General features: G+C 37.6%; 1 protein-coding gene across 1 annotated transcript in view; it reads right to left on the bottom strand.

Annotated features, from left to right (window-relative positions):
* STRN3 (striatin 3) overlaps positions 1 to 26294 on the bottom strand; it is a 107989-nt gene that overhangs the window by 27416 nt on the left and 54279 nt on the right. Inside the window, 2 exon segments of the mRNA XM_023751547.1 lie at positions 21195 to 21336; positions 23586 to 23715. Of these exon segments, the coding sequence (XP_023607315.1) occupies positions 21195 to 21336; positions 23586 to 23715 (272 nt within the window).

Genomic DNA, 26294 nt, shown 5'->3' with positions numbered 1-26294 from the left:
ACACACACACACACACACACACACACCCCAAAACAAAGACACAGAAGCAAAAAATTTCAAAAATCCCTTAGACAATTACATCACGAGCTTGCCCAACATGTTCTATGAAGATGATTTAAAGCCATTTTCATTCCAGCCAGTGTGGCTCACTGGTTGAGTGTCGAGCTATGAACCAGGTCACGGTTCAATTCCCAATCAGGGCACATGCCCGGGTTGTGGACTCAATCCCCAGCGTGGGGTGTGCAGGAGGCAGCCGATCAATGATTCTCTCTCTCCCTCTCCCTTCCTCTCTGAAATCAATAAAAATATATTTTTTAAAAAAAAAAAAAATAAAGTCATCTTCAGCATTTTAAAACAGCAGTAAATTACAATACCAAGGAGATGTGACTCGGAATTAACATCTCCTGCAATGTAAATAAAATGGTAGCTAAACTTTATACCTTCCTCTGCTCTTGCACCTTCATAATCAGTCATTCTAGTAGTGGATGAACTAGACTGACTGATTAATGATTCCTGAAGGGATGTGGGGCAGCTCATCATGTCCCAGATCAGCTATGATGTCATAGAGTTTTGTCCTGTTGACCCTTGTAAATTAATGTCAGCAGTAGAGGTTCTTTTAATGGCTACCACTTTACTTGTTCGCAGCCTCTAAAACCAACTTACTAGCAAAACAGGATTTTAAAGAATTTCCAGTTACAAAAATCTTAAATAATTAAAGATGTCTTCAGTTTTCCATGTCATCCCCCCAAAACATTAAAATGATTCAAATATTTAAGATATTCAATATTTCTGTGAATGTTACTATATATTGTTTTATACATATATAATTGAGCCTTCTGTCACTGAACCAAAGTTCTATAAACTCAGACACAGAAGGTACCACTAAAACAACAAGAAATTTTGGTGTTTAAGGTTAATATTTATTTATTTATTTATTTATTTATTAATATTTTATTGATTTTTTACAGAGAGGAAGGGAGAGGGATAGAGAGTCAGAAACATCGATGAGAGAGAAACACCGATCAGCTGCCTCCTGCACACCTCCCACTAGGGATGTGCCCGCAACCAAGGTACATGACCTTGACCGGAATCGAACCTGGGACCTTTCAGTCCGCAGGCTGACGCTCTATCCACTGAGCCAAACCAGTTAGGGCTTTAAGGTTAATATTTAATAACAAAGAATAAAGCATGAGTTTTAGCATGAGTTTTTCCAACTTAATAAACTATTTTGAAAAGGTAACAAAGAAATAAGTACAAATGATTTTTTTTATGAGGGTACAACAAACAATTAACTTTCCCTGGTGTTTTTGTGGATATTTTCCTGCCACATTCACACAAGTTTTTCATTAACAAACCAACCCAAAATGTGTTTTCACTTTTTCCAAATTTGAAAAACCTGCTTTACCCATACACTCTGATTTCCTCATTATTAAAAGAAATACTTAAAAAGTTAAGTTTTCCCTTTTCCAATGTATTGATAATCAAGTCAGATGATGTATAGAAATTCTATAACACCAATAAAGGAGAGAAGAGAAATGATAGATAAATCATATTCTATAAATGGAAAAGACAGGAAAGTTAGGATAAATTAGAATCAGTAAGAAAACTAAGACAAGCCCTAGCCGGTTTGGCTCAGTGGATAGAGCGTCGGCCTGTGGACTGAAGGGTCCCAGGTTCGATTCTGGCCAAGGGCACATGCCCGGGTTGTGGGCTCGATCCCCAGTGGGGGGCGTGCAGGAGGCAGCCGATCAATGATTCTCTCTCATCATTGATGTTTCTATCTCTCTCTCCCTCTCCCTTCCTCTCTGAAATCAATCAAGAAATATATTTTTTAAAAAAAGAAAAGAAAACTAAGACAAGTCAATCACTAAGAACCATGTACATATTCTCAGAATGTGAATCTTTGAAAAGGGAAAGCCTCTAAATCTTTTAAAGGAAATGAAATAAGCATCAACTTTATAGGTATAAATAGCATAGGAGTAACAATAAACCATAAGAATAAGATCACTTGTTAAAGATGTATTACAATTTAAACTTTCCATGTTGAAAACTGAAAGACAAATATCAAAGGAAGTCTTAAAAGATTTTTAAATCCCCTCATATTCTAGAGATTACAGATGCTTCATGCTTACTTCAAATCATGATTTACGTATTACAAATATGTGATTTACATATTTTTATGATATGCAGAAAAAATGGAGAGCATAGAAGCCCAAAAAATCCTACCTGATCAAGATTTTAAGAAAACTAATTAACTTAGAACTTCCTCCTCACTCCCTCCCCCAAGTACAGAAATTATTAAAAAATGAAAGGCCTTGCCTGGATGGCTCAGTTGGTTTGAATGTCATCCCATGCACCAAAAGGTTGTGGGTTCAATTCCTGATCAGGGCACATACCCAGGTTGCGGTTTTGATCCCTGATCGGGGCATGTAGGGGAGGCAACAGATCTATGTTTCTCTGTCACATCAATCTCTCTCTCTCGCCCCCCCTTCCTTCTTCTCTCTAAAATCAATAGATATATCCTCAGGTGAGGATCTATATATATAAAAGCCTACTATGCAAAGTGTCCCCTTGGGAGTTCAACACCAGGGGGTGGCACGGAACAAAGGAAGGACCCGGAAGGCAGCCGGCAGCCGGGGAAGCGAGGCCCTGGCTGGCAGCAGGCAGCCGCTAAGGACCCTACCCGTACACAAATTTCGTGCACTGGGCCTCTAGTTAAAAAAGAAAAAAGAAAATGGTTTTAAACTAGATAATATTTTATCATTGTTAATTCCCTGATTTTCATCGTTGTGCTGTGGTTATGTAAGAGAATTTCTTAGTAGTTAGGTAAAGAACTCTAAAGTATTTAAGGAGCAACATGTCTATAACACTCAGTTTTCTGAGCTGTTCAAAATAATAACTACACATTTTTTCAAAGAGAAAAGGATAAAGCAAATATGGTAAAATGTTAATATTTGGGGAACCTGGATAAAAGATACATGGAACTCTTTGCACTATTCCTATAACTTTTCCTGAGCCTAAAATTATAGCAAAATAAAAAGTTAAAAGGAAAAGGAAGCTTAACCCTTTTGAAGCCTGAGGTAAAAATAACTGCCTCAAGTCTCTTTAGGTTCATAGTCTTGCCTTTTGGAAGTATTGATAAAGTAGAGCTCTTCATGCATACCTCGCTTAGCAAGAAATTAACACTGAATTGTATCTATAATCCAAGACAAAGTTGTCACTTTTAAGTCATTTTTTTTTTTGCTTCAGATAGGGGAAAAAAAGGGTGGGGTGAAATGAACAGATAAACGTTAGCATCTTAGCGCTTGATTTTAGAAGACTTTCTATTAAAGAGTCAAATCATGGCTGAGTCTTTACAAAGTTAAAAAGCTGATAGATATTTTTGCCATTTTTTTCCTTTCCATTAAAAGGGTAGTTAGATTGGTTTATGATTATTGATTCCATATGGTAAAGTTGGCAAATAATTTTCTTCCCTCTAAGAAGTTGGACAAAAAAATCTATAGAAACTTAGTGCTAAGATCCAGTAGGTATGAATCATTCACATTTTGGAATAAAGAAAAAAGAAAATCAAAAGGCTACAGCTTATGAATTATTCTAACTTGTACAAAGCTACAGCTGGGAAAATATCAGCATAAAAACAAAAATACAGGTAATAAGAATGCTAAGAAAATTTATGAATTATCTTTTCATGTGAAATTGTATATCAGTATTAATATGATGGTCTGCGTGGAATAATTCCATTCTAAGTTTATGACCCATCAATTTTTTAAAAGTTTTTTTTTTAGCCCTGACCGGTTTGGCTCAGTGGATAGAGCGTCGGCCTGCGGACTCAAGGGTTCCGGGTTTGATTCCAGTCAAGGGCATGTACCTTGGTTGAGGGCACATCCCCAGTGGGGAGTTTTCAGGAGGGAGCTGATCGATGTTTCTCTCTCATCGCTGTTTCTGACTCTCTATCCCTCTCCCTTCCTCTCTGTAAAAGAATCAATAAAATATATTTTTTAAAAAAAGTTTTTTTTTATTTCCTTAAGTTTTATCACTATGGGAGGGATTCAAAACCAACATTTTCTTATTGAACTCTATATTCAAGAGGAAAGAGCTTTTATTTATCTAAATATAAAAAAGAATTTATTATTGTCTAGTTCATTCTGAGACATTTTGTTGGAAACTTCATCTTTATATATATATATAGGTAACCTTAAAATACTGATGTTTACAAAAAAATTAATTATGAGAAACATTCTAAAAGTTTAACTAGTGGAGGGTAGGCTAAATCAACAAAATGCAATACTGTGTAAACACTAAAATTATATTTTATTTAAGATGACTATAAAACTAAGGGGAAAATGAGTTAAAAATAATATGATATCCTTGCTGAAAAATTAAAAAAGGAGGTTTACATATAAACACACTTAGAAAAAGTTGGAAGGATATATATACCATGCCAAATACTAATCTCTAAGTGATAGAAATGCAGGTGATTTTGACTTTTTCTTTGTTTCTATACATTTCTTAAATTGTCTGAATAACAGCATGTGTTATTTTTATGGTTATAATAAGCAAAGTTAGTTCAATTTTTGAAAAAACAGATGCAAGTTAAAATTAAAGGGGGCTGGCTGAATAATACAGCACAGATCTGGATAACAAAATTGTATTGAGACATGAGAGCCTCGAGGCAAGGCAAGTTCCCCAGCTTCTGATTTAATCACAGCAGTTCTCTTTTACCCCTTTCACATATTAGGTTTTCCAATATTTTGGTTGTCAACAGGATACCTTGTTTAAAAAATAAATTAAAAACGCTAAACAGAGGAATATTCATTTACATAGAATGTTTTCTATAAGTTATTAGCTAAGTAGGCAACTAACAAAACTTTACATACTATGATCCTTTAAAACAAATTAAAATTTTATAAGGATTTTAAATTTTTGTTTAGATCATCTGTTTCTAGTATTTCTTAAACAGTTATGTTTTTTTAAATAAAACATTAATCTTATTTCTTAACCTCACAAAGGCATAGATCTAATTATATACTAACAGGAAAAAGGGGGTATTTTAATTAAAAGCAACATTATCTAACATTTTCTAAAGAAACCTTCAACAAATAAGTCAGTTTATGAATAAGACATAAAATAAGTAATGTAATATTAAAATAAAACTACTTGGTTTCTTGGGGGAAAAAAGACTCAATCCCTACAATTCTAATGCCATTGTGTCTATATTAAAATAGTTAATCATGCAAAAGTACTTTTATATTCAACATGCATGAAATACATAGGTAAGTGATTTTAGAGCTGAACACAGCCCTGTCCAGCACTAAGTATTTTAAAACACAATAAGCAGTTCACCATATTGTCTAAAACTTCTTAAAATTACCTAACAGATGAATCTCTCTAATGCCACTTATTAGCTTCCACAATAAATTAAACCATAGTGAAAATGCTTTACTGAGGGAAATTATACCATTTTTCATTATACCTGCCATTTTATAAACTATCTTTTTTTGTCAACAGAGAAAAAAATATGACAGACTGTCTATATGGTTTTTGCCTCTGTCATACACTGTTTTCTTCTTGATGGTTAAAAAAGCTAGACTAGCTCTTGCTAGCATGGTTCAGTGGTTAGAGTGAAGGCCTGTGAACCGAAGGGTCGTGGATTGGATTCCTGGTCAGGGGCATATACCTGGGTTGCAGGTTCTATCCCCAGCCTCAGTCGTGCAGGAAGCAACCAATCAATGTGTCTCTCTCACATCAGTATCTCCCCCATTCTCTCTCTCAAAAAAAAAAAAAAAAAAAAAGTCAATGAAAAAAATACAACTCGGGTGAGGATTAACAACAACAGGAATCAATGAACAGTTCAAAATTATACCAAAAATAAGTTTCAAGTTTCTCCATTTAATTGTCACAGGTCAGACTATATCTTTCAGGTACCTTTTAAAAGTTTAACAAAAATGAATTACTTCTTTGAGAGGTGCTATAGCTAAATTTATACTTTTATAGAATATTAGCCAGGATACACATATTGAAAAATATATCAAGGCAACAACAGACACTCAGCTATTGACTAAACAAATCCTACTGCCACCACTACCCTCTCCTCTGGCCTTCCCTCTACCACAGTGGCCAAGAAAACAGTACTAGGAGAGAGTTCTTTGCTGTTGTTTGGGGTTAGATTAAGATCAGAAAGCTAAAGAAAAGGGCTTTCCTAATCACTGTACTTCAGGATTCCCAAACTAAGAAATGTAGCCTGGCTATGAGTTGGTTGTAACTATAAGCCCTATGTAACAAAAATAAATAAATTTATACTTTCTCCCTTTGAACCATTTTCTATTATTTTTTCCAAGGCCATCATTTCTTACAATTTGGTAAACTTTTTAAAGCTTACAAAAAAAAAAAACACCTTGAAATCTTTCCTTTATTCTTATCCAGTATTTAAGATGATTTTTTCACTTGATCAATAATACATCCTAAATTATATTCAAATAAATTTCAATTATATAACAAAATTTAAAGTTAGTTGCCCCCTTTATGAAATAAAAAATGTACACACAGACAAAAAACAGAATTTAAGATTTTTGTCTCAAAGATTGGTACATAAAAATTATAATAGAATCTGCACTTACTCTTCACCCCTTTCTTCCCCTTTCGTTCCTTCTTGTACTGTTCCTTCAGTTTACTTATTAGTCCCTGGTCTACATCCCAAACCTCAGTAGTTGGGGAGAGGTCATCTTTATCTACATTCAGCATATTATTAAAAGAAAAAAAATCAGCAATTGGCAATGCAAGCTGTTGGCATAAACTCTTATAGCTTTACATAATCATAATAAAAATGTACTAACTGCATATACTCAAAATACTTTAAAGGCGCAGTCTCATTTTTGGTATTTACACCTCAAACTCTAAATGCCCATCTCACAAATTTCTAAACATGTAATACTAATAACAGTTAAATGGTGTTTCATTTCTATGAATCATAAATTTGAAGGTTATTCTTTCAATAACTGATGTTCTTTCAATGGACTGATATTAGAAATCTAGTGTTATAAAAAATAGATCACTGTATCTTTGTAAAAATGTTAATTCAGTCAGCATCATAAAAGCAAATGAATGAATACATGCAAATTACTCAAAAGTGCAAGCTGGAAAGGTCAGTGCTGTTTTATTGATGAAAATATTCATGCATCTTCTGTCATACTGATTCTGCATGCAGAGGGTAACTGTACCAATGGAGAAGCATTCTAGTCCAATAAATACATAAATATAGTTCCAAATTACAGTCTCAAATAATCCCTACAAGGCATTCAGAGAATCACCACCTCTGCCCCACCCCACCCCACCCACATGGCTCAACATCTCATTACCTTCTTCCATTGGTCTACAACTAACATTAGCAAATAACACTCAAACTCCACTGAAGAATTTCTATAGAGGTGATTAAAAAAAAATTTTTTTTTATGATAAAATAAAAGCAGCGACAAGCATGGAGAAGAAAAATATACATTGCTGTGTATCTGGCTAAACATGACACATGAGCTATTTTAGTTGAATGTAACAAACCTTATTTGTTTTAACCACTTGTACGCCATAAGCGTCTATAGATGCAAGCGGTGGACCTTTTTTAATGAAATTCAAAATATTGTGGCAGTTAACCAGTTAAGTAAATACTTGTGGCTGGGAAAAATTATTCTATAGCAAACTAGAGAAAAACAGCATTAAAAAAAAAAGCAGTATAAAAATAAGTCTATTAGAAGTATTTTAAGTTTTAAGAGTTTCTGCCCTAGCTGGGTGGCTCAGTTAGTTGGAGCACTGTCCCTTATACCAAAAGGTTGCGGGTTTGATCCCTGGTCTGGGCAAGTATGCGAGGCAACCAATTGATGTTAACCTCCTTTCCTCTATTTACTTTTAAACCAGCCATTTTATTAGGAAGTTTAACATCCTGTTATAGAATAACAACTATGAGTTTACAGAGCCCTGTTATTAAATAAAAAATACACCAAAATACATAGACTAAGTCAATTAATAAGACTGCCAGAATAGTAGGATTTTAGGGAAAAAATACTTGTTAAGTTTTTAATAACTCATTATATTCTGGTTCTCAAGTCTTGTAAACTCCCTAGGCCTAAATGACTTAATCTATACAGTGGACATATAAAAGCCTTTTTTTCCTTATGGATTGCCATACATAGCAAACTTAAATTTTCATATTTGAATGGCACATAGAAATTAAATTATTTACTATACCTTGAGTCTTTCCTACTACAATTGTTATCACTTTTTTACCTCATGGATATACCTATGATCTTAGGTAGTCAATATGTAAAAAACTAAATCCAAAGCTTCAAGTTAATCTTCCAACTTGAATTATCTGAAACTAGGTTGCTCAAGACTGAAATTTATATGTAAGATGGTCAAATCTATAAACTGTAATACTGTTTGTAATATAGTTGTAATACTGGTTTAAAGAGAAATTCACTTTTCACGTACTCTAATAATGAAATTTCCTGAAAATTATGCTATATCAGGAATAGGTATAAACTTATTAAATATTTAAGAAAAAAATGGTCTGTGTGGGTCAATGGTTAGAGTGTTGGCCTGTGCACAGAAGGGCCATGGGTTCAATTCTTAGCCCAGGTTAGGGTGAGTGCGGGAGGCAACCAATTGATGTGTCTCTCTTACATTGCTGTTTTTCTCTCTCTCTGACTCTGTCTTTCCCCCCTCCCTTCCCCTCTTCTACTTTCTCTAAAAATTAATGGGAAAAATATCCTCAGATGAGGATTGGCAAAAAAAAATTTTTAAAAAAAAAACAATCATTTACACTCATATTAATAAAGCTAACAATTCCTTTTAAAAATATGTTTCTTTGTTTAAGTTTATTTTTCAATTACAGTTTACATTCAATATTATTTTCCATTAGTTTTAAGTGTACACCATAGTTTAAACAATCATAATTTACAAAGTGACCCCCCTGATATTTCCAGTACCCACATGGCACCATACATAGTTATTACAGTATTATTGACTATATTCCCTATGTTGCATTTCACATCCCTGTGACTATTTTGTAACTACCAATTTGTACTACCTAATTTCCTCACCTTTTTCACCCAGTTCACCATCCCCTCCCCTCTGGCCATCATCAAGCTAAACATTTTTATTTTTAAGTGACTACTTAAAATAAGACAATAAGACACATTTTTAGCAAATACTTTCTAAACCTCATAGAAACAAACAAACGAACAACAACAAAACAAGTGGTATACACTTTTTACAGGAAATGTGACATGACAGAAAAATTTAATAAGATAGTCAGTTGTTCTTTTTTAAAGACCTGCAACAAGAGTGAAAAAGCAAAGGAAAAAAAAGAATAAGCTAAAAGACAAAAAAAAATATTACTTGCAAGACAATTCAAGTCTAGAAAACAAAGGTAAACACAGGCAGTGCAAAGAACAGATTGGTGAATACATGTGTGCACAAACAACATCCTGAAACTTGCCTGGTAAGTAATAGCTGATTTCGTATTGCTTATAAGAAATAGTTAAGAGCAAAGGGGAAGAGCCAGCATAATCTTCTACATATTAATTCTGTTTTTAAAAAATCTACGGGGGAAAAAAAATACCAGAAAATGAGGTTGAAGCAGGATGGCAACTTTTTAATTTAAAAAAACAAACACAAATATGCATAGATTAACCCTTGACAACTCAAAACCACAAAACCATAAATTTCTAGTATGGTAAATTTACCAAAGCAGAGGGATTATATAAATCTGCGTAATGTGGCATAAATTTGTAACTAATATTACTGTATGCAAATATTCAGTACTTTATCCATTATATTTAAACTAGAGGCCCAGTGCACGAAATTCATGCACTGGGGAGGGGGAGTGTCCCTCAGTCCGGCCTGCACCCTCTCACAGTCCGGGACCCCTCGGGGAATGTCCACCTGCCGGTTTTCTTCTGACTACTTTTAAGATGTGCTCTGCCTTTGTTTTTTTTTGGTAGTTTCCCTCTAATGCACCCAGGTATTAATTTTCTTTCTCCTCGCAGTCCAGGACCCCTGAGGGGATATCTGACTGCCAGTTTAGGGGGATCGGGTCTAAGCCAGCAGTCAGACATCCCTCTCGCAGTCCAGGACCCCTCGCTCCTTACCGCTCGGCTCGCTGCTCCTTAGCAGCAGGCTCCTTACCACTCAGCTTGCTGTTCCATAGCGCTGCTGCAGAGGCGGGAGAGGCTCCCACCACTTGGCAGCTGTGAGCCTGGCTTCTGGCTGAGCAGCACTTCCCCTATGAAAGCACACTGACCACCAGGCGGCAGCTCCCCCCTGGTGGTCAGTGTGCATCATAGCGACCGGTCGTTCTGGTCATTCCTCTGTAATGGTCGCTTAAGCTTTTATTATATAGATACAAACATTAGTGAGACAGTAGATCCAAGATGGCAGTGAGTAGGTAGAAGCTACACTCATCTGCTCCCAAAACCAAACAGGAATTACAACTAAAATACAGAGCAATCAACCTGAATAGCCAACTGAAGACTAGCTGAAGAGAAGTCTTATAACCAAGGATTTACAGAATAAGTTACATCAAAACAGGTAGAAAGGGCAGAGAGGCAAAAAGGGCTGGCCCAGCTCCCACAGGCAGAAGCTAAGATTCCAGAGGGAAATCTCAGCTGCAAAGGTTCCCACTGGGAAGAATGGGCTCCCAACCCCAAGCTAGGGCTCCCCAGTTCAGAGCCCCAGACCCAGGAAGAGGCGCTCACATAACATCTGACTGAAAACAGGCAGGGATTCTGTCCACCAGGGAGAGACAGGAGCCTGCTAGAGACACAGGGACGGCTACCAGGATCTCAGTGCTGAGTCATTCTCCCACACCCCAGACACCGTATTTCTTGGGTGGTGCACTCTCCTTATGACCAGCCTGGAGGAACTCAGCCTCATCCTCTAAACTCCCTGTCGCCCCACCAAGCAGAGCTTTTGCCCTGCAGAAGTATGAGGTGTCAGCTGCCAGGGCTGGGGTGTAGAGGCCAAAGATCAATGAACCAAAAAGTGGTCTTTAAAAAGATAAACAAATTTGTGGGGGAAAAAAGAAACTAGACCACCTTCTTACACCACACAAAGTGGAATTCACCTCAGCAGGGTAGTACCTACCTCATGGGAGATCCATGAGCTCCATCTCCTGATTCCTTTTGCTGTTTTTACCAGCCCCAGCCCCAGGGGCAGGTCAGCGAAAGTCCCAGCTCCCCCGCTTTTCTCCCCCCCCCACCCCCGCAATCCACCTCCACCTGCCTCCTCCTGCCAGCTGCTTGTTGATCTGCCACTGAAAGAGCCTCTGATGGTACTCAAGTTGCATGACGTAAGTTCTCAGTGAGTCACTATCTAGGGATGAGTGATGTTCACCAGATTGATACAGGTTCAGACTTGGTGCTAGTGCTGGCTTTGAGGCCATTCTGCAAATGTTCCCAGGATATACCAAGTCTCATTGCCTCCCCCTGGGTGTTCATACAACTTAGTGGTGAGGCCGTGTCTCATGGTGAGACTGGCAGAGTTTACAGGCCCACTTTGGTCCTGTGAAGGGAAAACTCTGCACTGGTCTGACATGCAAGAGGGAAATGGCCTCTGCTGTAGACACACAACTCAGTCTGTCCCACATTCTGCCAGGAGCCCAATCTCAGTAGGGAGGAGCAAAGGGAATCAGGAGATGGGGCTCGTGGATCTCCCGTGAGATAGGTGCTACCCTGCTGAGGTGAATTCCACTTTGTGTGATCAATACCAGGACGGTCAACTTTGGGATAATGGGGGAGAGTACCTCTTGCCCCAAAGCCACACAATTTAGTCTGTCCTGAATTGGACAGGAATTCAGAGGGTGGGCTTGCCAGGACCCTAACCCACAAAAGAGACATCTCTGGAACACTCAACTCAGGTGATCAAAAAGACTGTGACACTGGGTCCCACAGAACACCTACTATGTAAGGCCACCCTAGCAAGAATGGGAGACATAGCAGATTGACCTAATACATAAAAACAAACAAAAGAGGTAGCCAAAATGAGGAGGCAAAGAAACATGCCCCAAATGAAAGAACAGTAGAAATTTCCAGAAAAAGAGCTAAATGAAATAGAAGCAAATAATTTCTCAGATATAGAGTTCAAATAAAATGGTTATAAGGATGCTCAAGGAACTTAGTAAGAACTAGAACAGCATGAAAAAGGACATAGAATCATAAAATAGAACCAGTCAGAAATGAAGAATACAATATCTGAAATGAAGAATACCTAAAAGGAATAAACAGTATGTTGAATGAAGCAGAGGATTGAATCAGCAATTTGGAAGACAAGGTAACAGAAAACAATCAAACAGAGCAGCAAAAGGGCAAGAAAACTTATTTAAATGAGAAAGACAGTTACCTACAAGGGAGCTCCCATTAGACTGTCAGCTGATTTTTCAACAGTCAGCTGATTTTTCAACAGAAACATTTAAGGCCAGAAGGTATTAGGCATGAAATATTCAAACTAATGTACAGCAAGCACCTACACAACCAAGAGTACTTTACCCAACAAGGCTATCATTTAAAACTGAAGGAGAAAAAAAGAGCTTCCCAGACAAGAAAAAGCTAAAGGACTTGATCACTATCACCAAACCAGTATTACAAAAAATGTTAAAGGTTCTTCTTGAAAAAGACAGAGGAGGAGGAGGAGGAGGAGGAGGAGGAGATGATGATGATGAGGAGGAGGAGGAGGAGGAGGAGGAGATGATGAGGAGGAGGAGATGATGAGGAGGAGGAGGAAGGAGGGAGGAGGAGAAAGAAGAGAAGGAGAAGAAGAACAACAAGGAGAAGGAGAAGAAGTAGAAGGAGAATAGGAGGAGGAAAAAAAAGGAGGGGAGGCCCAGCCGGCATAGCTCAGTGGTTGAGTGTCAACCTATGAACCAGGAGGTCACAGTTTGATCCCTGGTCAGGGTACATGAACCAGGAGGCAGCCAATCAATGATTCTCTCTCATCATTAACGTTTCTCTCTCTCTCTCCCCCTTCCTCTCTGAAATCAATAAAAATATATTTTAAATGAAAAATAAAGGAGGGGAGGAGGAACATAGTTATAAAGAATTAAATGACAATAAATACGTACCTATCAACAATCACTGTGAATGTAAATGAAGTAAATGCTTCAATCAAAAGACATAGGGTAGCTGATTGGATAAGAAAACAAGATCCATATAAATGCTGTCTACAAGAGACTCACCTCATATCAATTATACACACACAGTAAAAGTAAAGGGATGGAAAAGATATTTCATGAAAATTAAAAGAAAAAATACCTGGGGTAGCAATACTTGTATCTGACCAAACAGACTTTAAAATATAGACTATAGTAGGACACTACATAATGGTAATGGAGCAATCAAACAAGAGGATATAACCCTTGTAAAACCCTTTATGCATCCAACACAGGAGAACTTAAATATACAAAGCAAATCTTGATGGACATAAAGGGAGAGATTGACAGTAAGACAGTCATAGTAAGGGACCTTAACACGCCATTGACATCAGTGGATAGATCTTCCAGACAGAAAATCAACAAGGAAACAAGGGCCTTAAATAACACATTAGATCAGATGGATTAATTGATAACTGCAGAGCATTTCACCCCAAAGCAGCAGAATATACATTCTTCTCAAGTGCACATGGAACATTTTCTAGGATAGACGACATGTTACAACACAAAAGAAGTCTCAATAAACTTAAGATTGAAATCATATTGTGCATCTTCTCTAACCATAATGGTATAAAACTAGAAATCAATCACAAGAAAAACAAAACAAAAACACAAAAGGTATGGAAACTAAAAATCATGTTACAAAAACAATGAATGGATTAACAAGGAGATCAAAAGATAGCTTGAAACAAATGAAAATGAGAACACAACTAGCCAAGTTCTGTGAGACACAGCAAAAGCAGTCCTATGAGGGAAACTCTTAGCATTACAGGCCTACTCAAGAAAAAAGAAAAATCTGGAATAAATAATCTAACTTTACACTTAAAGGAACTGGAAAAAGACCAACAAAGTCCAAAATGAGTAGAAGAAATAAAAATAATAAAGATCAGAGAAGAATTAAATAAAATAGTCTTAAAAAACAATACCAAAGATCAATGAACCAAAAAGTGGTTCATTAAAAAGATAAACAATGACAAACCTTTCATTTTACTCATCAAGAAAAACAAAACAAAACACGAAGACCCAAATAAGTAAAATCAGATATGAAAGAGAAATAACAATTGACACTAAAGAAGTACAAAGGATTGTAGGAAAATATTATGAAAAACTATATGCCAACAAATTGGACAATCTGAATGAAATGGACAGATGCTTAAAAATATACAATCTTCCAAACTAAATCAGGAAGAATCAGAAAATTCGAATAGACAGAATACATATCCAGAAATTAGTTGCACTTTTATACACCAATAATGAACTATCCAAAAGAGAAACTAAGAAAACAATCTCATCTACAATTGCATAAAAAACAAACAAACAAAAAAAACAACCTAATAATAATTTCTTTTTATTAGCCAGAGGGATTTGACTTTAAGGAACAGAAACTGACCTACATTCACTTAAATAAAAATGTAACTTGATAGAAGAATATGCTGTATTTTAAGGAAGACCCAAGCAAGTTTCATGAGCAACATGCACTGAGGAAGCTCTAGGACATAACTACCATTCTCAGCTGCCTTTTTTTCTTTTTTGCCATTACGTTGCTTTTCTCCTGATTATCTCTGTTTTGTTGACACTTGGTTCAGTCTTGAGAGAGAAATCCTGTGTCCTGGCAATGATTATAACTAGGAATAAATTTAACCAAGGATGTAAAAGACCTGTACTCAAAAAAATTATAAGACACTAAAGAAATAAATTGAAGAAGATACAAATAAGTGGAAGCATATATCATGTTCATGAATATGAAGAATTAACATAATTAAAATGTCCATACTACCCAAAGCAATCTATAGAATCAACACAATTCCTATTGATACCAATGGCGTATTTCACAGCACTAGAACAAATATTCCAAAAATGTATATGCAACCTGAATGCCCACAGCAATCTTGACAAAGAACAACAAAGTTGGAAGAATCATGCTACCTGATATCAAACTATATTACAAAGCCATAGCAATCAAAACAGCATGGTACCAGTATAAAAACAGATACAGATCAATGGAACACGAGAGCCCAGAAAGAAACACACACCTTTATAGTCAATTAATATTTGACAAAGGAGGCAAAAACATACAATGGGCTAAAAATTACCTATTCAATAAATGGTGTTGGGAAAATTGGACAAATATGTGAAAAAAAAGAAACTAGACCACGTTCTTACACCATACACAAGAATAAACTCAAAATGGATTAAAGACTTAAATGTTAGACTGGAAACCATAAAAATCCCAGAAGAAAACATAGGCAGTAAAATCTTGACATTTCTCTCAGCAATATTTCTTTCTAATATATCTCTCCAGGCAAGGGAAACAAAAGAAACTATAAACAAATGGGACTACATTAGACACAGCAAAGGAAACCATCAACAAATTGAAAAGACAACCCACTGAATAGGAGAACATATTCACCAATGATACATCCAATAAGGAATATCCAAAATTTATAAAGAACTTGTACAACTCTACACCAAAAAACAAACAAGCAAGCAATCAAATTATAAAATGGGCAAAGGATCTGAATAGACACTTCTTCAAAGAGGATACACAGGTGGCCAACAGACATATGAAAAGATGCTCAACATCACTAGTCATCAGAGAAATGCAAATTAAAACCACAATGAGCTATCTGTCAGAATGGATATCATCAATAAAGCAATAAACAAGTCATGGTGAGAATGTGGAGAAAAGGGAACCCTTGTGCACTGTTGGTGGGAATGCAGACTGGTACAGCCATTGTGGGAAGCAGTATGAATTTACCTCAAAAAATTAAAAATGGGCCCCTGCCAGTTTGGCTCAGTGGATAGAGCATCGGCCTGCAGACTGAAGAGTCCTGGGTTCGATTCTGGTCAAGGGCACATGCCCGGGTTGCAGGCTCAATCCCCATTGGGGGGAGTGCAGGAGGCAGCCGATCAATGATTCTCTCCCATCATTGATGTTTCTATCTCTCTCTCTCTCTCCCTTCCTCTCTGAAATCAATAAAAATATATATTTTTTAAAAAATTAAAAATGGAACTGCCTCATGACCCAACAATTCCACTTCTGGGAATATATCCTAAGAAACCCGGAACACTAATTCAAAAGAATATATTCACCCTGATGTTCACTGCAGCACTATTTACAATAACCAAGATTTGGAAGCAGCCCAACTGTCCATCAGCAGATGAGTAGATGCAAAAGCTGTAGTATATTTACACAATGGAATATTACTTGGCCGTTTAAAAAAAGAGGAAATCTTACCTTTTGTGACAGCATGGATGGACCTGGAGAGTATTACGCTAAGTGAAATAAGTCAGAGAAAAACAAGTACCATACGATTTCCCTTACATGTCGAATCTAATGAACAAAATAAACTAACAAACAAAACAGAAACAGACTGATAGATACAGAGAACATACTGGCAGCTGTCAGACAGGAGTGGGTTTGGGGGGCTGGGTGAAAAGTTGAAGGGATTAAAAAAATAATCACACACAGACAACACTATGGTGATTTCCAGAGGGAAAGGGGGTGGAGGGAGGTAAAAGAAGGTAAAGGGCAGATAAATAGTGATGGAAGGACACTTGACTTGGGATGGTGAACAAACAATACAATATACAGATGATGTATTGTAGAATTGTACACCTGAAACCTATATAATTTTATTAACCAATGTCACCCCAACAATGCAATTAAAAAATAAAAGTAAACAAATACATTAGGTACTAATTGCATTTTGTAGTCGTATAAATTTCCAGAAATCACAGTTTAATAGTGTAGAAGAAAATAAACATCCTTAAAATGTCTAGTCTTCATGAGAGACATAACAAAATTAGAAATTCTCACTAGTATTTTTGGTTGTAAAAACTAAAAACCACTAAAATCTGTCTACTTGACATAGATGACAAAAAAAGAGCAGGATTTAAAAGCTTTCCAAAACACGGCTGGTGTGGCTCAGTGGTTGAGCATCAACCCATGTACCAGGTTGAATTCCCGGTCAGGGCACATGACCAGGATGTAGGCTCGATCCCAGTGGGGGTGTGCAGGAGGCAGTGATCAATGATTCTCTCTCATCATTGATGTTTCTATCTCTCTCTCTCTCCCTTCCTCTCTGAAATCAATAAAAAATATATTAAAAAAAATCAAAAAGCTTTCCAAAAAGCAATGGTTCATAGGATAAAAGGTTTCAAAACTAGAGCTACCTGAGCAGATTGATAGTATACAAAATAAAAAATAACAGATTATCTGAAGTAGGTAAGTATGGGATATATTTCATTTAGACAGACTATTTTAAAAAAATAATCTGTGTCCTTTACCCAAAACCTTAAAATGACCATCTTCCATTAACAAGTAAATTCACTTTTAAGTAAATGAATTAAATATAAAGGAGTATTGGTATGTCCATCGTTTGTTTTAGAACTGAATAGGACACTTGTTGAGTAGAAATGATGAATTCAGAAACACTAGATAGAGCCTATAACAGTTTTCAGTTCTTAAGGAAAGAAACTACTTGAACCATTTTATCCTAAAAGAGTCCTTGTTCTTTTCAAGAACTTGAAATGTTTTAAAGATATTTCAATCTCTTCAGGAAGGGACTATGTCAGTTACTTCCATTTACACAGAGATTCAGGTATTGACAGTTGTCATTCCCTGATTACATCCTCTCTTGACTCTTCGCTCTACAGTCAAAAGTCTTTGGACAGAAGGACCAATCAGTTGTACACGATATGCTACTTTTATTAAAGAAACTAGTGCCCCAGTGCACGGATTCGTACACATTGAAAAAAAAAATTAATTAGAAGGTGGCCAGTGGGGCAGGGTGGGACTGGACAGGACTGGGTGAGACGGGCTGGACACGTCCTGAAGCCAACCTCCCATAGTCTCTCCCCAGCTGGCCGCACCTCGAAGGGCCAGTTGCATCCCTCCAGCAGATGGGGTCCCTCGGCCTGGCCTGCAGGGATCGGGCCGAAACTGGCTCTCCGGCATCCCCTAAGGGGTCCCGGATTGTGAGAGGGCAGTTCTCAAGTGATGCACCCCTAAATCCGGCTCCCTCCTCTCTAGTTCCGGGGTGCGGCACCCAAGAACCGCTGCTCGGCAGCTCCTGTGTTGAGTGTCTGCCCCCGGGTGGTCAGTGCACATCATAGCTACCGGTTGGACGGTTGCTTAGCCTTTTATATATAGAGATAATGCCACTTTATACAGACTGAAATTTCTGAAATTTCTGTATATTAGTTTGACTGGCAGTCAAACTTCCAGAAATTTTAGGCAAAAGAAACAGGAATGGATATGTGTCAACATTTAGCTATACAGTCGTAGCCTGTTTGGCTCAATGGAAAGATCATCGGCCCACAGACTGAAGGCTCAATTTGTGTCAAGGGCACAGACCTCGGTTGCAGGCTCAGTCCCTGGCCCTGGACAGGGCAGTGTGGGAGGCAACCAATCAATGTGTCTCTCACATCAATGTTTCTCTCTCTCTCTCTCTCTCTCTCTCTCTGTCTTTCCCTTTCCCTTCCACTCTCTCTAAAAAAAAAAAAATCAATGGAAAATTATTCTCAGATTAGGATTAATAAAACAAAATAAAAAAAGTTTAGCTATACAAATGCTCAAAAACTGCTTTTGATCATTTTTTAAAAATTAAAATAATCTGAATGTACATCAGCAGAGCACTGGTTAAATAAGTAAAAGAACATATTGTCAGAATATTATGCAGCTATTATAAAAGTGGTGAAGAAAAACTATATGTCAAGTGAAAAGTGTGGGCTATAAATCAGCACATAGCAAAATCCTTTATTAAATAAACTAGCGCCCCGGTGCACGAATTCGTACACCAGTGGAGTCCCTTGGCCTGGGCCGCGGGATCGGGCCAAAACCAGCTTTCTGAAATCCCTCAAGGGGTCCTGGATTGAGAGAGGGTGCAGGCTAGGCTGAGGGACCCCACTGGTGCACGATCAGGGCCAGGGAGGGATGTGGGAGGTTGGCCAGCCAGGGAGGGATGGCAGGAGGGCTCCATGGTGTGTCTTGCTCAGTCCTGATCCACCGGACCTCATCAGCAAGCTAACCTACAGGTCAGAGAGTCTCCCCCCTGGTGGTCAGTGCACGTCATGGCAAGCGGTTGAGTGGTTTTAGCATATCATTTGCATATTATGCTTTGATTGGTTGAACGGCCGACCGGTCTACCAGACACTTAGCATATTAGGCTTTTATTATATAGGATATACAAATCTATAATAATAAAAGCATAATATGCTAATTAGACTGGACGTCCTTCCAGACGAAGCTGGGGCTGCGAGGGAAGCCAGGGTCCTGGGTGCCAGAGGGAAGCTGGTGCAAGGAAGGCCTATTCTTGCATGGATTTCGTGCATCAGGCCTCTAGTCTTTATACATAAATGTTAACCATGGTTCTCTCTATATAGTAGCATTATAGGTAATTGTTAATTTTCTTCAGATGTAGTTGTGGGTTCTAAATCTCCTAAAACATACATAAATTTAAAAATAATTATATATTTATATAAGTTAAATATACTTATATAATTATAAAATAAACCAGAAAAACATAAACAATAATTTAGAAATTACTGGAAAAAAGGTATTTCCAACATTAAATGAGTAGCAGAGAAGCTAAAAGAAAACTTAGATACTTCTGTTTCTCCTGAGCAAAGCTAATTCTTAAGAGTAAACTTCTAGCCCTGCCTTGTGTGGCTCAGTTGAGTGTTGTCCCATGCACTAAGGTCACTGGTTTGATTACCACTCAGGGCACACACCTGGGTTTTGGGCTCAATCTCTAGGTGGGTGGGGGCGGGGGGTGTAGGAGGCAGCCAATCAATGTTTCTCTCTCCCTCTCCCTTTCTAAAATCAATAAAAACATTTTTTAAAAGTAAACTTATAGAATATAGTCATTTTCAAATAAGTGCAAAAACTATATTCAAGTCTAGAAGTTAATGTGGAGTTTATCCAGTTTGAATAAATGTTCCTTTTTCCACTTAGGAGAGAAGTGAAGGTCTGAAAACAATACTTGAGGATTATAAATAATGAGAAAGCTGGTAAAAAAATTCGGATCTTTTAGGTACTCGAATTTTATCAGGATAGTCAATAAATCTATTACGTAGGTTTTGTCTCTCCTGCTATTAGCAATATTCAATTTCAATACATACCTGAGGCATTTTAAAACTCCAAGTGTGTTTCCTATCACCACACTAGTGTTTAAAAATCCAGTGATAATTCCTTCCTAGTAACTAAGCAAGTTTGGTTTTCATGTGAAATATGTTAAGGTTAGTAACCTTCTCTAATAAAACTCAGTAAACACAATTTGAATTCTACCTATCAGATAACATGCTAATATTAAAAAATGATTGAATGAACATATTTAATAGGAACAACATTCTGAAACTCAACTATTATCTTAAAATATTTTTTACACTTTTATTTTACTTTTTAATGGGGTTTTTAACTCTATATAAATAGTACTGGGCATTCTCCCTTTTAGTTTAGCAAAATTATTATTAGCATTACATATCACTTGCAAAGGCTAGGCCCTCATATTTGCAAAATGAATATTATATAATAGTGTAATACCTTCACTAAATCTTGCTTAATATAGAGCTATAATTTAAGATTAGTAGCTTTATTACTTCCTAGCAGTTAGTCAGGTAACACCATACAGGCATACTGAAAGCATTTCGTCTTTTTTAAACCTAAAGTCATTACCAAGTTAATTAATGGGAATTTTAAAAACTGTTTATACATGCTTATTTTTTTAATCTGCTAAAACAAACTGGATTTCTAAATTGACTAAATGTTTCAACTTTAAATCAAGACAAACTGCAAAATCAAAGTCCACAAAAAACCATATATGAAACAGTTTAGTCGCCCAAACTAAATAAACTGGTCCAAATTATTCAATACCACTTCTTCTTGCTTTCAGTTTAACTGCCACCGTACATTCAGATACACACATTCCACATATAATATTTAATAATAATACATCTTTCAGGGCTATAATTTCTCCCATGCCCAAAACTATCACCTTACCCCATTCTGTGCCATCCCCTGAACTCCGTGCTTCTCCAGCTCCTTCACCATCTTCAGCAGTCACTAAAAAATCAAATTCTTTCAGTGCTTCCTCAGTATCAGGATCATCAGTTAGGTCAGCAGCTAAACCTTCATTACCTATCTGTAAGTGAAATATAAGCCAAAAATTACTTTTATCCTAAATTTTAAAGGGGTTCTTTAGTTTCACACAATTATCTTTACATTGGCATTGCTATTTTTAAATTACTTAGGTATAAAATTTTAGATTTTCCATGTAGTTCACCAATCCTAAATTATACCCTAGATCTGTGGTCGGCAAACTGCGAGCCGCATGTGGCTCGTGAGCCGCAGTTTGCCGACCATTGCCTAGAGATAAATGGTTTTCAAGTGTGTGAAGAACATTGTAAAATGTGATGCAAGAAAGGTGGTAGTAAGAGCAGAAGTCGGTATTTTGTGGAAGAGCCACACTCAAGGGGACAAAGAGCCGCATGTGGCTCGTGAGCCGCAGTTTGCCGACCCACTGCCTAGAGATAAATGGTTTTCAAGTGTGTGAAGAACATTGTAAAATGTGATGCAAGAAAGGTGGTAGTAAGAATTATTAATATGCTAATGACCAAGTATAGTTAACCTGTTTAATTATAATATACTAGAGGCCCGGTGCACAAAAATTTGTGCACTGGAGCGGGGGGGAGGGGGGGTCCTTCAGCCCGGCCTGTGCCCTATCACAGTCTGGGACCCCTCAGGGGATGACCACCTGCTGGCTTAGGCCTGCTCCCCAGGGAATTGGGCCTAAGATGGCAATCAGACATCCCTCTGGCAGCCCGGCAGCCCTCGGGGGATGTCCACTTGCCAGCAGGGAGCAGGCCTAAACTGCAGTCGGACATCCTTAGAGCTGCTGAGGAGGCAGGAGAGGCTCCCACCACCACTGCTGTACTGGCAGCCATCAGCCTGGCTTGTGGCTGAGCAGAGCTCCTCCCATGTGAGAGCGCACTGACCACCAGAGGGCAGCTCCTGCATTGAGCGTCTGCCCCCTGGTGGTCAGTGTGTGTCATAGTGACCAGTCATTCCCAGTCCTTCTGCTGTTAGGGTCAGTTTGCATATTACCCTTTTACTATATAGGATAGAGGCCTGGTGCACGGGTGGGGGCCGGCTGGTTTGCCCTGAAGGGTGTCCCGGATCAGGGTGGGGGTCCTGCTTGGGTGCCTGGCCAGCCTGGATGAGGGGATGATGGCTGCAGCTGGTCACACCCCCTTCAGGGTGGGGGTCCCCACGGGGGTCCCTGGCCAGACTGGGTGAGGGGCTGAGGGCCGTGACTGAAGCTCCCAACCTCTCCTTTTTTTCTTCTTCTTTTTTTTTATTCTGGGATTTATTTACCGTCTATGGCTGTCACTGGAACTGAGAGCCGGCTTTAGCTCTGAGGCTTGGCTCCAGCTCTGAGACCTCCCTGCTGAAAGCAGGTATCTGGGTTTGTTTGGCTTCTATAATTGAAACACTGTTGCAGCTCCAGCTCTGAGGCCCAGCTGGCTGAAAGCAGGTTTCTGGGGATTGTTTAGCTTCTATAATTGCAACATTGTTTCTTAGAGTGCAGCTCAGAGGCCGGCAGCGGCAGGCGGGGAACCTTGGCTTCCTCCATCACTGGAGCAAGCAAGCCTCCTGTTCACTTCAGCTGCCTGGCTGTCAGCCGCCATCTTGGTTGGCAGTTAATTTGCATATCGCCCTGATTAGCCAATGGGAAGCGTGTCGGAGGTACGGTTAGTTACCATGTTTCTCTATTATTAGATAGGATTCAGTTACCCTTTTAAAAAAACCCACTCACTCACTTAAATGGAAAAGTTATGCTGAATTGACCACACTCACTTTGAACTATAACTTACAGATATGATACAACTAATAAAACATTAACTAAGCCAATAGCTGTGGTAATTATAATAGTGCTTTATCTCCCAGAACGGAAACAAACAAAATAAAACAAAAAAGGAAACAAAATGTCTATTTACTCATGTTACACATATTGAATATATTACAAATATAAAATGTGGCAAAAAGATTAAAAACTGCTTTTATAGACACAATGACATTTCCCTACACCACTGTAACATCCCAAAAACTATACCTGAACCTATCCTTTTTTTTACATACTTGAAATATTGTACATTACTATGATAATTCACAAATGGATCACCCAAACTACTTTTGCTCCTATAGCTAACCCACATCACCACTAAAACAGATAAACCTGTTTCTTAGGTTATAAGCAAAAGTAAATTATTAATCCTTACCAAACAACAAGAATGTCAACACATACATTTGTAATCCATAATAGTTTATTTCTATTTGATATATATGAGCATATATATTTTAGCTAATAAGAATAGAAAATCAAGTTCCTACTTTGTGTTTATTAATCCGATGTTTGTCTTTTCCTTCTGGGATGCCTTCAATCATGTCATTTTCCTCTTCTTCATCACTGTCATCAGCATTTTCTAAGAAATTGAATGTCTCAAGAACATCACCAGAAGGCCTGTATGAAGGGAAAAAGATGAATCCAAATATTCCAATGGTTACTTCTAATATTTCTTTCTGGTTCCTATTTTACAACAGGACTTGAAGGTAGTATAGAGATCCAAATGACAACCTATTTATAAATGTATTGTGTAAATATTTTACCCAAGAAGAGAATTCTGAAAGATTAGTTATGCTCTACAATTAAAGTAAAAGTGACTGTTTCCTCCAGTGTTTACTGTCCAAAATATTTTAAGTAATTACTGTATCAAAGTAAAATCCTGTATTATTAGACACTCACTTTATTTCTCAAAATAAAGGCACCATAAGCAAGCAACTTAAATTGAGCATTTCTTATAACTCTATAACCTATTACAGTTTGGCCCAAACGTTTGATCACTAAAGCCAAAGTTTAACTTATCAGGCTGCCCAGATTTAAATTTATGGTAAATCAGTTATAGAACATTCCAATCCGTTTCACATATTTTCTTCTCTTTTCTTTTTTAAAATATATTTTTTATTGATTTCAAAGAGGAAGGGAGAGGGGGAGAGAGAAACATCAATGATGAGAATCATTGATTGGCTGCCTCCTGCACTCCCCACACTGGGGATTGAGCCTGCAACCTGGGCATGTGCCCTTGACCGGAATCGAACCTGGGACCCTTCAGTCCAGAGGCTGACGCTCTATCTACTGAGCCAAACCGGCCAGGGCTTCACAAATTTTCTTACCTAGAAAACGGGATCCTTAACATACTAAAGATAGCTGCCTGAACTTGGCCAAGCCACTTAGACCTTTTGGCTTCAACTTCTTTACAGGCAGGGGGAAAAATGTGGGAGTTAAACTAGATCAGTGATGGCGAACCTTTTGAACTCGGCGTGTCAGCATTTTGAAAAACCCTAACTTAACTCTGGTGCCGTGTCACATATAGAAATTTTTTGATATTTGCAACCATAGTAAAACAAAGACTTATATTTTGATATTTATTTTATATATTTAAATGCCATTTAACAAAGAAAAATCAACCAAAAAAATGAGGTGACACGTGTGTCATAGGTTCGCCATCACTGAACTAGATGATCTCAAATGTCCTTATCAACACTAAGAGTGCATGGTAACAAAAATAATAATATAAAATTTACAGTTTTCTCCCTCCCTGATTGGTTCTATTAATTCAAATTAAGGACATAATACAAGAAGACTATTTCTTTTGATAGCACTTTAACATGCCAGAGGGTTTTAATAAATCTACTACACTTTGCCTAATCCAGCACATTAAGGATCTATATAAACACTGAATGTAAAAGAGACTATTTCCAAATGCAAATTGGCAAAAAACAAAAACAAAAAAACACACACAAACCTACCACAATAATAAAACACACACTTTTTAGCTCAGCATTTAAAATATCTTTTATATTTGAGAATTAAAGGCAAATAAAATATTCAATAACAAAAAATATAAAGAATATACAGTAAGTCCTCACTTAACATTGTTGACAGGTTCTGCAACTTCAAGGGAACTGAAATATGAAACCAGTTTTATCAAAGGCTAATTGATATAAACAAGAGAAGTTCTTACTGCATCTCATCAATGTCATACTGAAACAACAATGATGGAGGGGGAAATGTGTCAATGGGGGAAAAGGGGACATCTGTAATCCTATATAATGAAGGCCTAATATGCTAAGTGTCCTGTTGGCCGTTCAACCAATCAAAGCGTAATATGCTAATGATATGCTAAGGCCACTCAACCGCTCGCTATGACATGCACTGACCACCAGGGGGCAGACACTCCAACCAGTAGGTTAGCTTGCTGCTGGGGTCTGGCGGATCGGGACTGAGCAATCCCACAGTCCCTCCCCAGCTGGCCAACCTCCTTCCTCCCTCCCCAGCCCTGATCATGCACCGGTGGGGTCCCTCAGCCTGGCCTGCACTCCAGGACCCCTTGGGGGATGTCGGAGAGCTGGTTTCGGCCTGATCCACAGGGCAGGCTGAGGGACCCCACTGGTGCATGAATTTGTGCACCAGGCCTCTAGTACTTTCAATAATAAAGATAAGTTTTTTTAAAAAAGAAACAACAATGAAGAAAATGTTATTTGAAGACCTGCTGTAATAAATTTAAGATATGAGAATTTGTTTTGAACTTTCATAAATTAAGTGCTGCTATCCCTTGAATAGAAACTTCTATCTCTAAAGTGAAAACTCATATTTTAGGTTTTACAATTATATTTGATCACAGCAATACATGTGCATGGCTTTAAAAGTCAAATTGAGCACCATCCATAAAAGACAGAATTGATGAATCAGACTTACAAAAATTAAAAACTTGCTCTTTGAAAGACACTGTTAGAGAATTTAAAGACAAAACCACAGATTGGGAGAAAATATTTGCAAATCACATATTTGATGAAGAACCGGTATCCAGAATATACAAAAAAGACTCAAATCTCAACCATAACAAACAATAAAAATGAGGAAATTATTCAAATTGACACTATCAAAAGATAAATGGATGGCATAAACAGATAATGGACATCATTGGTCTCCAGGAAAATAAAAATTAAAAAGCAAGGATGGACTGTGAGGGTCTAAGAGTT

This window comes from Myotis lucifugus, unplaced genomic scaffold (assembly GCF_000147115.1).
Source record: "Myotis lucifugus unplaced genomic scaffold, Myoluc2.0 scaffold_22, whole genome shotgun sequence".
Taxonomy (NCBI): Eukaryota; Metazoa; Chordata; class Mammalia; order Chiroptera; family Vespertilionidae; genus Myotis; species Myotis lucifugus.
Note: the sequence above shows the minus strand (reverse complement) of the source record. Positions and strands in the feature narration are given on the sequence as shown.